General features: G+C 38.7%; 1 protein-coding gene across 4 annotated transcripts in view; it reads right to left on the reverse strand.

Annotated features, from left to right (window-relative positions):
* Nucleotides 1–3,726: 3,726 nt before the first annotated feature.
* Nucleotides 3,727–14,319, reverse strand: part of FRRS1 (ferric chelate reductase 1) — a 55,524-nt gene continuing 44,931 nt past the window's right edge. For all 4 annotated transcript variants that reach the window (XM_017865171.1, XM_017865170.1, XM_017865168.1 and 1 more), the window contains 7 exons: nucleotides 12,723–12,838; nucleotides 10,840–10,926; nucleotides 7,135–7,232; nucleotides 6,823–6,881; nucleotides 5,526–5,669; nucleotides 3,897–3,958; nucleotides 3,727–3,819 (listed from right to left, as the gene is read on the reverse strand). In XM_017865171.1, coding sequence (XP_017720660.1) covers nucleotides 3,727–3,819; nucleotides 3,897–3,958; nucleotides 5,526–5,669; nucleotides 6,823–6,881; nucleotides 7,135–7,232; nucleotides 10,840–10,926; nucleotides 12,723–12,838 — 659 coding nt within the window. The remainder of the gene's footprint in view (nucleotides 3,820–3,896; nucleotides 3,959–5,525; nucleotides 5,670–6,822; nucleotides 6,882–7,134; nucleotides 7,233–10,839; nucleotides 10,927–12,722; nucleotides 12,839–14,319) is intronic.

The raw sequence follows: 14,319 nt of genomic DNA on the forward strand, positions 1-14,319 counted from the left end.
CAGGAGTCTAATTGAGCTAACACAAGCTGCCTATGGACAGTTAAACTAAAAGAGCACACGGTAGCACATGCCCACTGGGGCTTCAGCTGCAAACATTCACCCCTAGACATTGCTGTGGGGTGGGAGTCCCACAGCCTGCCCATCTGTATGCTCCCCTAGATTTGAGCAGCGGGGCACTGAAGAAGCGAGCCACGTCCCCATTCCACATCCTGCAAGAGGGACAAGGGAACATTTCTCATTTCACTGAGAAGGGCATTCCAGGCTGGTAACCCTCTGTGACCTGGGTGCAGAGATGAGCTTGGTAGGGGGTTGCACAAGGAACAGAAATGGCATTCCAGGCTGGTGACCATCGATGATGACCTGGGTGCAGAGATGAACTTGGTAGGGGCTGCACAAGTAAGAAAGAAGCAGGATGTGGATAGGAACTGCGAGTAGCCTAATCTGATTTTAAAAGGGCTTAGAAGAATCTTTCCCTTCATTCCAACCTATAATGGATTATCTTAAACCAGGACCTTTGTTCTTTTTTTCCTACCTCATGAGAGTATACAGATAAATAGAATTTCAGCCAAACACTACATGTGCCCTGAGAGCTTCCTAGTTGGCATCTGCTGCATCTGTCTTTTCCCACTGCAGCCTGGACTGGGGCAGGATGTGGAAGGGATGAGGCATTGTTTAACACACATTAGAGACAAAATTCTTGACAAAAATAAAGTGCTACTGTGAATTTGATTCATTTATTTGATAACCCATCCTATAGACTACCTATGCCCTTAAGATTGATTTCTGCAGACTAGAGAATTTTTTTATTGCCTCAGCTATTAATGCCAGCTCAACCATAATTTTCTAGAATTTCTTTCATTTCTTTCTGAAAAACATACATATCTTTATTTTATATTGTATCACTTCTTTTAGAAGAAAACATGATTTTGCTCATTGGTTTTGGCAACGTTGCTAAAGATATAAAAGCATTTAATTTAACAATAATTCCTATCAAAAGAAATAATTTTTGAAAACTGCCCAGAGTGTTTATTACAGAAACAAAAGAAAACTGAGAGCAGTGAAGACTAGGCATTTGCAATTTGTGGATACCAACCACCCATAAGCAGAAGAATCATAATTTGGTTCTAATCAAAAGATTTGGTATATTTTGGGCCAGGTGCAATGGCTCATGCCTATAATCCCAACACTTTGGGAGTCTGAGGCAGGAGGATTGCTTGAGCCCAGGAGTTCGAGATCAGCCTGGGCAACAAAGGGAGATCCCTTCTCCAAATAAAATAAAATAAAATAAAAATTTAATTAGCTGGCTGTGGTGGTGCAGAGAGTTGGTGCCTGTGGTGCCAGCTACTCCAGAGGTAGTGGGAGGATCACTAAAGCCCAAGGCTGCAGTGGGCCAAGATCACACCACTGCACTCCAGCCTGGACAACAGAGTAAGACCCTGTCTCAAAAAAAAAAAAAAAAAAAAAAAAGATTAAATGTCAAAGGCTTCTTTGGGCAACTCTGTATGTAAGTTGACAAAGACCAAAATAGCGCCTAAGTACAAAGCACTGAAAAAGAAAAAGTTAAAATATCTTAGCCTCAACACTGGAAATATAGCAAGCTCACATATTTGAAGACCAAATACATCAAGGCTCATCTTTCCCTTAAAAGAATTTTCAGCTGGGCACAGTGGCTCGTGCTTATAATCCCAGCACTTTGGGAGGCCGAGGCAGGTGGATCACTTTAGACCAGGAGTTTGGGACCAGCCTGGCCAACATGTGAAACCCCCGTCTCTACTAAAAATATAAAAATTAGCTGGGCATGGTGGCACACACCTGTAGTCCCAGCTACTGAGGAGACTGAGACAAGACTCGCTTGAACCTGGGAGGCAGAGGCTGCAGTGAGCCAAGATTGCACCACTGCACTCCAGCCTGAGCAACAGAGTGAGACTTTGTCTCAAAAAAAAAAAAAAAAAAAAAAGAGAAAATTTTTCTTTGTCAGTCAGATGTAGAATATAACTTAAGAGAAATTTATTAACATTTAAGCTCGTTAGTATAGAAAACTGGAGGAAAATAACTTTAGTACACATTTAATTTGCTATACTAAATTTTTTTAATAAAGACATTCAAAAGGAAAACTTAGATTATAAGTAGCATAGCACATATAGGACATGAACACAGAAAGTTCACATCTAAGCCCTGAGCCACTTATGATAAACACCTATAAAAGAAACAAAAACTAAACTTCCACATTATTTTACCCAGTAAAAGATGTAGGCTATTAGTAGAAAGTTGATTAAGTAAATTCAAAAAATAAAGATATAAAAAATAAGAAATAATGAAAAATGTTTGAAAAATAATAATAAAATAAAGATGTAGGCTACACAGCTGAGGCTATTATTCACACCATATAGAAATTAGGTTCTTGGACCAAGCAGTAACTATAACATAATCAGAAAGAATACCTAAAGAAATAAAGTATGACTTCCTAAATTTTTTATTTTAAAAATGCCCAGGTCATTTATTTGTTTTGCCTAAGATAGCTGCATTCATTCATTACAGGGTCAGGGGACTATAAAAAAGTATCAAACAATTGTTATAAATAATCACAGAAAACGAACAAACTGGAAAATAAACAGTGGTTACTAATTTAACGTTTTAACCCATTACCCCAACCACCCAAAAAAAAGTAGACTAAGAAGAGCTGGTGAAATTTAAGGGAAATGCCATCCCATAGTGTTACCTAAATACTGAAAAGGAATCAGCACAAGGAAACACGGACAAAGCAGTACAGTACTTCGGTATTATAGCGCCACCCACTGGCTAGAAGTCCTCATAGCACATATGAGATGTAGCCATAAAATAGATGAATTCTTGAAATAAGGAAGATAACACTGACCTATTCTGATTCAGTAGAGCATCAAAAATGTCTAACAAAACAGAGACACATTATATTATTTCTACAAGTAAACAGAATATCTATTAGATATGTTCACAAGGGTGAGTTTTATCCATTTTGAAATCCAAGTCTATAATCCCCAAATGCTACAAGGACTTAAATTCTATAGCCAAAACAATTAACACATAAAATGCTATTTCATCTCTGTAGGTGAATACATAAATAGGGCCTTTAAGTAAAAGATGCATACTTGCATTTAATTGCTAAGAAATTCATAATATATTTAAATACTGGTAAAACCTACAATGGCATCTGCCTTATTTCCACCTTTACTAGAGAAGTAAGGAAATACCCTGAGCAAAGGATATGTCCAAAAAACTAAACTGAAAAACAGTTTCTAAATAAAGTCCACAGACAATTCAGATAAACTAGTAAAAATAGTTTTTCTTTAAAGTACCACAGCACCTTTGTAGTTCAAAATATATTTACCGTAATATATCTCTTTTTTATCCTAGTGACATCTGTTGTTTTTCCAAATCACTATTTATTTCCTTAAATACCAACATTCTTTAAATCTTGGCAAGAAATATTTGAGAGTTACTTCTCCTGAAGTACAATCTTTCCTTTAAGACCCAGAATTACATATAGGGCATGACATTAATTTGTAGTCTATATGACCCTCTTGAATGTTGGTCTCTAAAGGCTGGACTTCAGAATTCCTCTACAGACATGACCTCAGTCTTCCAAGTGAGAATTCACAAATATGCTCCAGGCAGTCAGGACAGGCTTCAGCTTTCTTTGGTTTGATGATAATTATCACTTGGCCTGCAAAAGCCAAGGTCTTTGCTTGCTCATAGATGGCTGATTGCAGATAAAAATACGATGAGAAAAGTAACATTTCCACAGACATAAATTGCCAACACTGCCTTTTTAAAAGCATGACCCTGAAAGAAAATTGAGATATGAAAAAAAAAAAGTATTACCGTTAAGGTTTGTGTCAATGAACAAGAAAAGGACTTACCTCTGTTTCCGCTGCAGTAAATGACTGAAGGATCTGAATTCTGTCATCGTCCAGTATTTCAACTGTCAAGAATAATAACATAAGTTTATAAGGGCAGCGTTATGCAGGTAAATTAAATTTTTAAAAAAACCTGATTTGTACTGTTCACCCCAATTTCCAGGATAAAAATTCTCCCATTCCAAGCTACTAATTATTGCAAACTTCCTCAACAATTAAGCCTCTCACAAATGTGGACAATCTGGCAAGAGTATTGTTAAGTAACTTAAAATACGCATTCTAGTCAATAAACACCGCCTAAAAGTCATAATGATCTAAGCTCTTTGGTTTTCTTTATTTTTGATTGACAAAATAATGTATATATTCATGGTGTATGACATGATGTTTTGATATATGCGTACATTATAAAGTAGCTAAATCAAACTAATTAACATATGATAACTATCCAAGTTTTAAGTATATATGTATTTTAAACAGTAAGCCATTGGCCAGGCATGGTGGCTCACACCTGCAATCCCAACACTTTGGAAGAAGGAGGCAGGTAGATCACTTGAGCCCAGGAGTTTGAGATCAGCCTGGGCAACAAAGTGAGACCCCGTCTCTAAAAAAAATGTAAAAAGTTAGCCGGGCATGATGGCACATCCCTGTGATCCCAGCTAGATGGGAGTCTGAAACAGGCAGATGGCTTAAGCTCTGGAGTTCAAGGCTGCAGTGAGCTATGATCTTATCACTGCACTCCAGCCTGAGTGACAGAGTGAGACTCTGTCTCAAAACAAACAAACAAACAAACAAACAAAAACAGTAAGCCATAATTCAGTGGTCATCAAAAGCCCCACATATATAAGCCTATCAAGGATCAAAAGTAGCAGGACTGATATGTACTACTCCACTCCTAAAGCCACCCCAGGCTCTCCCAAGTTTACAACATATATACTAGACAACAAATAATTGTTGTTTTTAGAAGGCCGTCTTCACTTATTTTGGTGGATGAAAAGGATGAAAACCAGGCAGGACACAAAGGACATTTAGTCTAGAATCCAGGGTAGTTTAAAATGACACCCATTCCCTACTAATTTCTCCATTCCTAATGGTGACTATAGGTACCCTGACCCTGCCTGGCACCAAAACAGACCTTGTCACTAAAGAGCAAAAGCAAAATCAGTCCTTCCTATCTAGCTGTCTTGCTCCTAGCTATATAATTATGCACATGGCAACCTAAATGATAGCACCCAGTAAGTTTGTCAAATAGGTCAAAGTTGTCTGCCGCTCCATCCAGTGTTGACTTTGAGTCTCTTCTTCCTCCATCTCAGGGTTCCCTCAGCTCTAGGCATTCAGAGTTCGCAGTCCATACTGGCTCTAGGTCAGACCAGCAAGGTGAAAGTACTTACAAGGAAGACCCCCTCCCTAAAACCTAAAAACCTTTCCTTTATATCTTATTCACAACTTCTAATAGCAACAATTGTAAAAAAACAAAGGCAGAAAATCTCCACAATTTCTACCACTGGCTGAGTGATCACAAATTTTTAGTGAGCTACCAATGTAATAGTTAGCCGTTACTATCAGGAAACTCATTCTTTTCCAACGGTGTATATAAAAGTGATTTTACATAACGTGGCTTTTTTAGCAGATTACCTTTGCGAGAGAGCCGATAAGCATGTACCTCCAGAACAATCTCAGTCCCTACATGCCAGGCTACAAATCCAATCATTGCATAGGTTTTCCGTGAATCAGGAAGATTCAGTCCTGGTAAATCCATTCCCAGGAACATCGCTGCCACTACATATAAAAGAAAAAAGTTATGTTCAAATGTCCCACCAAGAGAGACAACTGTGTGTTTGTGTATGTGTATTGTCAAGTAAAACATACTAAAAGAGTTTGAGATAAAAAAAGATTACTATTCAAGACCAAATAGTTAATTTAGGCTTTTAAAATTATAAGGCTAGATAGGGCAAGATGGGCAATTGATTACGAATTACCAGTTGCGGGGGGCAGTTTAGGGCATATTGCATAATAACGCTGGAGTTTGGCCTTCTAGTGAACCCATCACCCAAGTGGTGAACATAGTACCCAAAGTGTCGTGTTTCAACTATTTCCCCCATTCCTCCCTCTCCTCTTTTGGAGTCCCCAGAGTCTATTGTTTCTATCTTTATGTCCATGTGTACTCATTGTTTAGCTCACATTTATAAGTGAGAACATGTGGTATGTAATTTTCTGTTTCTGCATTTATTCATGTAGTATAATCACTTTCAGCAGCATCCATGTCGCTACAAAAGACATGATTTCATTCTTTTTTATGGCTGCATAATCGACCAATTGTTAAAAGAGAAGCACCCACATTTTCCAGATTGTTTTAAGTCTGCAGTGAATGAAAGGAGAAAAAGTATAGAAACCATGGTTGATTGGACTCCCCCTTCGACAAAGAATCCCATAGACTATAGCAGTGTTAGGGTAGAAGGTACCTACTTAGGTGTTTATTATACAAGGTATCAAAATATACTGCATAATTATTCCTGACTTTTGAAAACCACCCTACCCTGCAAGATACAAGCCCCGTGGAAAGGACCTGGAGATGGAAAGCTTGAACCCAGCAACCCACCTCAACCCAATTCACAAATGACCCTCAATTTGAGCTACTCAAATGTTTGGCCATCGGCATAGCTTATTCTGCTGGCAAAGGCAAATGCTAAAATAAGTCTTAAAATGAGAGTTTTAAAGTTATTTTAAAGACCTTAAACTTAAAACTGAAATAATGACTTAAATCATTACCTCTAGAAATTACTTTCTGGATTTCAACGTTTAAGGCTGATTTCTCCTCAACAACCAATTACTCCAATTACTAATGCATCTAAAAATCATTTAAGCCAAATTACAACTTGTAATATAAACAGCTAGCAATTATATATGAATAAGTGGCATCACAATCTCTTACCTCCTATTATTCTAGCAGCTGTTCCCATACTCCAGTGAGTCCAGTTAAACATTTGCCTTCTACCAAAATAAGAACCAGTCAATGTTCTTAAAAGCAATGGAACTATAATTAATTCCCAATAGAATAAAAAGCATGTAATTTCCCTTATTGTCTGGGAATTAGATATCTGAAATGCATTTTAAAGCATTTCAAAGTAACTATAATTTATCACTGATTTTATAAAATGCAAAATTTTCCATTTGAAAAGAGATTAGTTTGCAAACTAATGATATCTACATTAAGAGAGCATTTATATAGAAAGGCTCTAAGTACCTTGGGTCATGTAAAGGTGGCCTGAAGACTGCCAGAAGAGGCTGAAGAACTGCCAAAGTCATCACTATACAGCCGAGGTATGGGTGGTAACCTGCATGCTAAACAAAGTTACATCATTTCAATGGCCTCAATCTCTCTCATCAGTTTAAATCCTCAAGTTAAAAATAATACACACAGATGCATTCTTAGTATTTTTCCATGGCTTTAAACATTCAATAATGATGATAATAATAACAGATAACATTCACTGAGTATACACATTGTACCAGGAACATACTTTACACACACTAATTCTCACTACAATGTTTGATAACTGGTTATCAATATCCCAGTTTTACAAATGGGGAAACTGAGGCTCACAGCTATCAAGAACTATGTCCATGGTCACAGTATGTAAATGGTTGTGGTGAAATCCACGTAGAGAATGCTACCTCTCCCCATCAGGATGCTGTAGGTTGGTACAAAAGTAGTTGCAGTTTTTTTCAAGTATTTTAATCCACAATTACTTTTGCACCAACCTAATAAATGGCCACCAACATCAGAACAGCCATCTGCAGCCCAGCTGGGACTAGTTAGTGTCCCCATGTCAAGCGCAATCACCCCAGCGTATGGTAATAATTGGTTTAGCCCTCTATGTTTCCCTGAACCGTGGGTTCTATATGACTCCCTGTAACCCTGGAGCTTAACAGAGTCTTAGTCACTCAATAAATGTTTGTTGATTCAGTGAATAACCTATATAGCCACTGTATTAAAAGCTTATCACCTCTGTCCAGAATGAAGATCTAACCCAAGAAAAAGTACTGACAGACTATCACAATAGTTTCTGCCGCATTCCTCCTTTAGTGATGTCACGTGCCTGCTCAGAACAGCAGATAGTTGGATTCGACCACTTTGTGCAATGATTTTTCATTCAAACACTTAAGAGAAGGGCTAAGAAGATGCTCTAACCTGTGACACATTTGGATGGAGGGATACTACTGTCTGTTGTCAGTGATGCCCATGCTTGGTAGCACAGACTTGTATCGGTGACCTAGAAACAGGGACATAGTGGTTTCTAAGCCATGATAGGAAGTCCTTGTAAATAGGAACTAAAGGCTAACAAAAGAACAATATGAAAACATTCTCAAACCGTGGACTCAGTGATGCATGGGTAAAATTATAACCATGACTTTAGAGATACAAAGGGTCTCTAATAAAAAATAAAACAGCAGCAGTAACAAGATTCTTGCATGTGTTTAGAATGTGCTAGGAATTATCCTAAATACTTTCAGTTATTTTATCCCCAATCCTCACAGAAAGCCTATAAGATAGATACTATACCATCCCCATTTTACAGATGAGTAAACTGAGGGTCATAGTTAAATAACTTGCCCAAGGTGCACCCGCCAGGTAATAAGTCATGGTGGCAGGATTTGAATCCAAGGAATCCAGCTTTAGAATGGTGCTCTTAACCTTTGTTCTATCATATTCATAAGTCGCAAAGGCTATAAACTAGACAATTACAAAATAAGTGTTACCCTTGTCCCAAATGTCTGAATTAAAATAAAGTTCTCATGTCTCAACTCATATCACAAAATCTTCATAACTTCCTTAAAAACATAGGTTGACTGACACACAAACTACCTAAAAAGCAGGAGGGAGATTTCCTAGTAATATCTGCGACCCAGAATTCGTCAATCTTATCCCTGTGGCACCAGCCCAAGCTCTGAAATATGAAATTTTGATATCAAATTCTCATTGGCTATAAAACTGGAAAAGCGTAATGAAAGCACAGGCTCTGAACTTAACATATATCACTTATTCTCAATAAGACTTATTCATTCATTCACTAAATGTTTACTGAGTACCTACTACATACTTAAATCTGTTCTGAACACACCAGTGGATATCCCAGCTCTGATAGAGCTAACATAGTAGTGTTGGAAGGGAGATCAAGAAAAAATATGACAAGTAAGTAAATTATATGAAACGGCATAACATAAAGAGTGCTATGGGAAAAATTAGAGCAGGGCAGGGCTCCCTGAGAGGCTTCAATTTGAGCAAAGACTTGAGGAAGGTGAGGGAGTAATGGAAGCATGTGCCAGGTAGAAAGAAGAATGATAGCAAAGACTATAAAGCAGGAGCATGCCTGGCATGTCTGCATACTTGCCAGGAGGCCGGTATGGAAGGAAATGGACTAGATGGAGAGGATGAGGTGGTCAGTTCAGAGAATAACTGGGAGCCAGTCATGAAGGTCCCTGGAAGAATTTTGATTTTTACTCTGAATAAAATTGAGAGACATTAGAGAAATCAGTTTGGGGTACAAGAATGGCATGGTCTGATTTACTTTTTTGGGGGGGTCTCACTCTGTCACCCAAGCTAGAGTGCAGTGGTGCGATCTCAGCTCACTGCAACCTCTGCCTCCTGGGTTCAAGTGGTTCTCCTGCCTCAGCCTTCTGAGTAGCTGGGATTACAGGTGTGCGCCACCAGGCCTGGCTAATTTTTGTATTTTTAGTAGAGATGGGGTTTCACCATGTTGATCAGGCTGGTCTCGAACTCCTGACCTCAAGATCCGCCTGCCTCTGCCTCCCAAAGTGCTGGGATTACAGGTGTGAGCCACCACACCTAGCCTGGTTTACATTTTTTAAAAAATAACTGTCTTCTTTGTAGAAAATAGATTGTGCATGGGCAAGGGTTGAAGTGGAGGGACCAGTTAAGTGGCTACTGCAATGGCCAAGCAAAAGATGATGCAGGCTCACACTCCTACAGTAGTATCTGATGACAGTGACAAGTGTTGGACTGTGGATATACTTTACACATGCCAATGGAACTTCCCAATGGATTTGACATGGGATGTGCAAGAGAGCACAGTTAATGATAATTCCAAGGCTTTGATCTAACAATGGAATTCCAGCAGCTACCATGGAGGTGGCAGTGGGTGGAGCAGCCCTGGGAGAAAAGATGATCAGGAGTCCCATTTTGGATGTGTTAAGTCTGATATCTTAGACATGCAAGTCAAGGTCCTGCATGAAATGTGAGCTAGATGTGTGAGTCTCAAGCCACGGGAGAGTCTGGACTGGAGATAAAGATTTGGGAATAAGCATCAGTTTCTTCATTTGTGATGTGGGATTATCATTAATACCTACTAATCTGAAATTTAAAAGATTTTTTAATAAAAATATATAGAGATGAGGCCTCGTTATGTTGCCTAGGCTAGTCTCGAACTCCTGAGCTCCAGCAATCCTCCCACTTCAGCTCCCAAAGTGCTGGGATGACAGGTGTGAACCACCACACCCAGAGATTTAAATTAGATAACACATATAAAGCACTGAGAACCACTGGGTACAGAGTAGAAATCCAAATTATGTTAGCTTAGTGGTCATCATAGTACTAGTTAGAGAAAACCACTTCACATTGTTCATGTTCCTGAGACATCACACATTGAATTGTCACCCCTCTATAGTGAGAAAAATTAACTAAGGCTATAGCATGTATATAACTCATGATGCAGCCTACAAATACATTTCATTACTAAGTAATCTGTACTGACATCCTCACCCTACCCCAACCTCTAACCATGTGAAAGAACCATCCAATGATTCAAAAGGGAAAGAAAGAGGGATTGATGAAGAAATATCTTTTTACCCATCATTTGAGAATAAAACAGCAATCTGTTTTGATGTGAAATGGATTTATATAAAAATATCCTATTTAAGATATACTTACCCTACTCCAGCCTCCCCTGTATATAAATGGCATAACAAAAGCAATGCAGGTGAGGGCAGTTGTGGTGAACATGAGCATTCGATGCACCTGCAAGGTAAAATGACAAATTGAGAAGACACTTATCCATGTAAGAGAAAGGTGGTGTTACAATGGGAAAAATGGGGAAAAGACCATGGGGTAAGATTCACTGAAGGCATGCATTCAACTGACATCTAATCACAGTTTGTAATCAGGTTAAAAAAATTAGTATACAATTAAACTTTGAAGAAAACCCTAAGTTGCCATTCTCATCATCCAAAAGTGTATGCCAAGACTTCACCTGCACAGAGCAGCAGGAATGGATGTTTCACGCACAGAGCATATTTACTTGCCAAGTCCTTCATTTCCTTCCAAAGATATTTATTAAGCTCCACCATGGAGCACAGTGCTATAACAGGTGCAATGAGATAGTAAGGAAACAAACAAACAAAAAATACTGTCTCCTGAGGAGTTTCAGATATAATCGCATCAATAAGAGAAAAATATGTGAACTATATAATTCATGATACAAATTAGGAGAATAGTAAGTGTGAAAATAGCCACTGTTTGTTGATTATGCCAGGATAACTGGTGCAGACCAAAACTATCTTGGGGAAAGTAGGAGGCACCCTGTGTATGAGTGTGTGTATGGATAGAGACGGATGGCTGGATAGATGGATGGATGGATGGATGGATGGATGGATGGATGGATGGATGGATGGATGGAAGGAAGGATGGATGGATGGAGATACAGATAGAGATAAAACTATGACATGTGTATATATACACATCATCAGCATCATAAATTTAAAGGCACTGGAGGATTCGAGTTGATAAAGAGAATACACAATCTTCGAGCTGGGAATATCCACATGAGCAGATAAGAGAGAGAGAGCACGAGAGCAAAGGCACTCAAGTGCAAGCAAGAAAGTAGTCACCTGGCAGCAAACCACAGGCAGAGAAAGAAAGTAGCAAGGTGAGCCATGTAGCAGTACCGAGAACAAATCAAACAGATTGGCCCTCCCAGGCAATAGTGAAAAATGAGGCTAGATAAGGTAAACCTTACAATCTACAAATTTATATGAATATGAAGTGTCAAGGATACCCTCTTACAAAGTCAAAACTGTTCCAACAAGCAGTATTTTTTTCTACAGGCACGTACATTCTTACCCAACATGAACTCATTGATTTTCCACTAGATATGTAAATATCTATACTCCATAACCCATGAAACATAAGGTTTGGTTTGCTTTGTTTTGAAGGATATTCATTGGCTCTTGCTATGTTCCTATTAGTAGACCGCCTCCCCATCTCACGGGAAGGAAGAGCATGAAAAAGAACACGTTCAGTTTCTCTTCCCACCCATATAGGAGATAGATGATCCCAAGTGATGAGTTAGAGATAATCTAACATTCAATGACCCACAACCAGAGGAGTGACCCTTGCTTTGAAACACAGTAAGCTCCCACTATTTCTTTCTTCAGTTCCTCTGCATTCCTTGGCCTGACTTTACTCAGTGCAGTGTAGTGGGTGAATGCTCTTCCAACATATCCCTCTACAAACAGAGGTATAAGTAAAGGTCATTTGGGTCCCAAAGTCTATATTACAAAGGGACTCACATGGCCCTGACACATTCTCCAGTCCAGCCTGACTCTTCCTAAAACTGTCTGTATTCTTATCTCTATCAAGCACCTTGTGTCCACTCTCAATTAATCAGGAAACCAAAGGGAAAAAGGAAGAATCCCAGACCTACATCTGTAACCACAAAACACATACACATACACACACACACATACTTCATATGTTTTCATGTTGCAGTGTTCAAATATTATGAAAATTGCGTTGAACTTTTTTCCCTCACCTACCTGAAACCAAGCTGCTTTACCAAGGAAGAAAGCTTTTGACCAAACTGGTTTGAAGAACCGGGCAACCAGTACACCTATGCTAACAGTAGTCATCCATGCCACAAACATTAAGGCACCTACAAGTGAGATAAATGTAATAGTAGACCATCACAAACCAATCAAGCTGTTGCTTAAATGACCAAGCCAAATGCTCAGAAAACATAAATAGCCAGCAAAATACATTCAGCTGACGTAAGTACAACCTAAATGGTGCTATACATCATAGTTTTACTACCATTACTCTTTTGAACAGCAAACACTTCTATAGCTCCTATTATGTGCTAAGTATTCTAAATGCTTTACATATACTAATTTAGTTGATCTTTACAACAGTCCTATGATGTAGTTATAACTATTAGTCCAGTTTTGCTGGATGGGGAAACAAAGCCATAGAGAATTAAGTAGCTCTTCCAAGGTTACAAAGTTAGGATACAAACCCTATCTGATTTCAGCAACTGTGCTCTTAACTACTATACTAATAACTGCCTCTGCAGTTATTTCAAAAGCTTCTCACATCTCACTCCAAAAGGCAGTGAAAAACAAATAGGCACGTTATTTCAGAATCCAATTACTACCAAACTGGAGCTACAACATGAGTAGAAGCAAATCAACAACAATAAAGTTACTTTCAAGCTTAACTGTGATGGCATTTATGGAAAACTTTACTATAATGGATAACTCTGGAAAATATACAGGGAATATCCCAAATAAGGAAAGGTTCCCCCAAAACACTAAGAGTTTACAGTAGTTGAGTGTACACTACACTATTCCCATACTTTCAAATCCCATCTTTTTAACAATAAGCCAGGCTAGTTTTCGAATGAAGTCAACTTTCATCTGTAGAACCAGAGTATATTAAAAGTCTTGGGTGTTTTGTTTTTTGTTTTTTGGGGGATGGAGTCTCACTCTATTGCCCAGGCTGGAGTGCAGTGGTGGGAACTCAGCTCTCTGCAACCTCCACCTTCTGGGTTCAAGAAATTCTCCTACCTCAGCCTCCCAAGTAGCTGGGACTACAGGCGTGCACCACCATGCCTGGCTAATTTTTGCCGAGATTACAAAGTTTTTAGTAGAGACAGGGTTTTGTCATGTTGGCCAGGCTGGTCTCGAACTCCTGACCTCAAGTGATCTGCCCACCACACCCTCCCACAGTGCTGGGATTACAGGCATGAGCCATCGTGCACGGCCTAGAGCCTTGTTTTTAGGCTACTGTTCTTCCAACTTCATTCTATTCCTCATTTAGGTATTATATATGATGCCTAAGTATAGCACTAAGTACTTTGCATGCTCTGAAATACTTGTACGTTGATCAATGCAACAACAAAATTGTACCTCTGAAACCAAACTACTGTTATAAGTAAACAAAATCACAGGCCATTCTTTTATTAGCATTTATTTTAATAAATGGTAAAAATTAAGGTCTCATAAAAGTTAAATTAACCCAGTAACACTTGACCCTGGCTGCAGTTAGAAACAACTAGGATAGTTTTTCAAAATTATAGATGTCTTAAAAGCTCCACTGGTGATTTTAGTGTGTAGCCAAGGTTAAAACCACTGAATT

The sequence above is a fragment of the Rhinopithecus bieti genome, unplaced genomic scaffold, assembly GCF_001698545.2.
Source record: "Rhinopithecus bieti isolate Rb0 unplaced genomic scaffold, ASM169854v2 scaffold_78620, whole genome shotgun sequence".
NCBI lineage: Eukaryota > Metazoa > Chordata > Mammalia > Primates > Cercopithecidae > Rhinopithecus > Rhinopithecus bieti.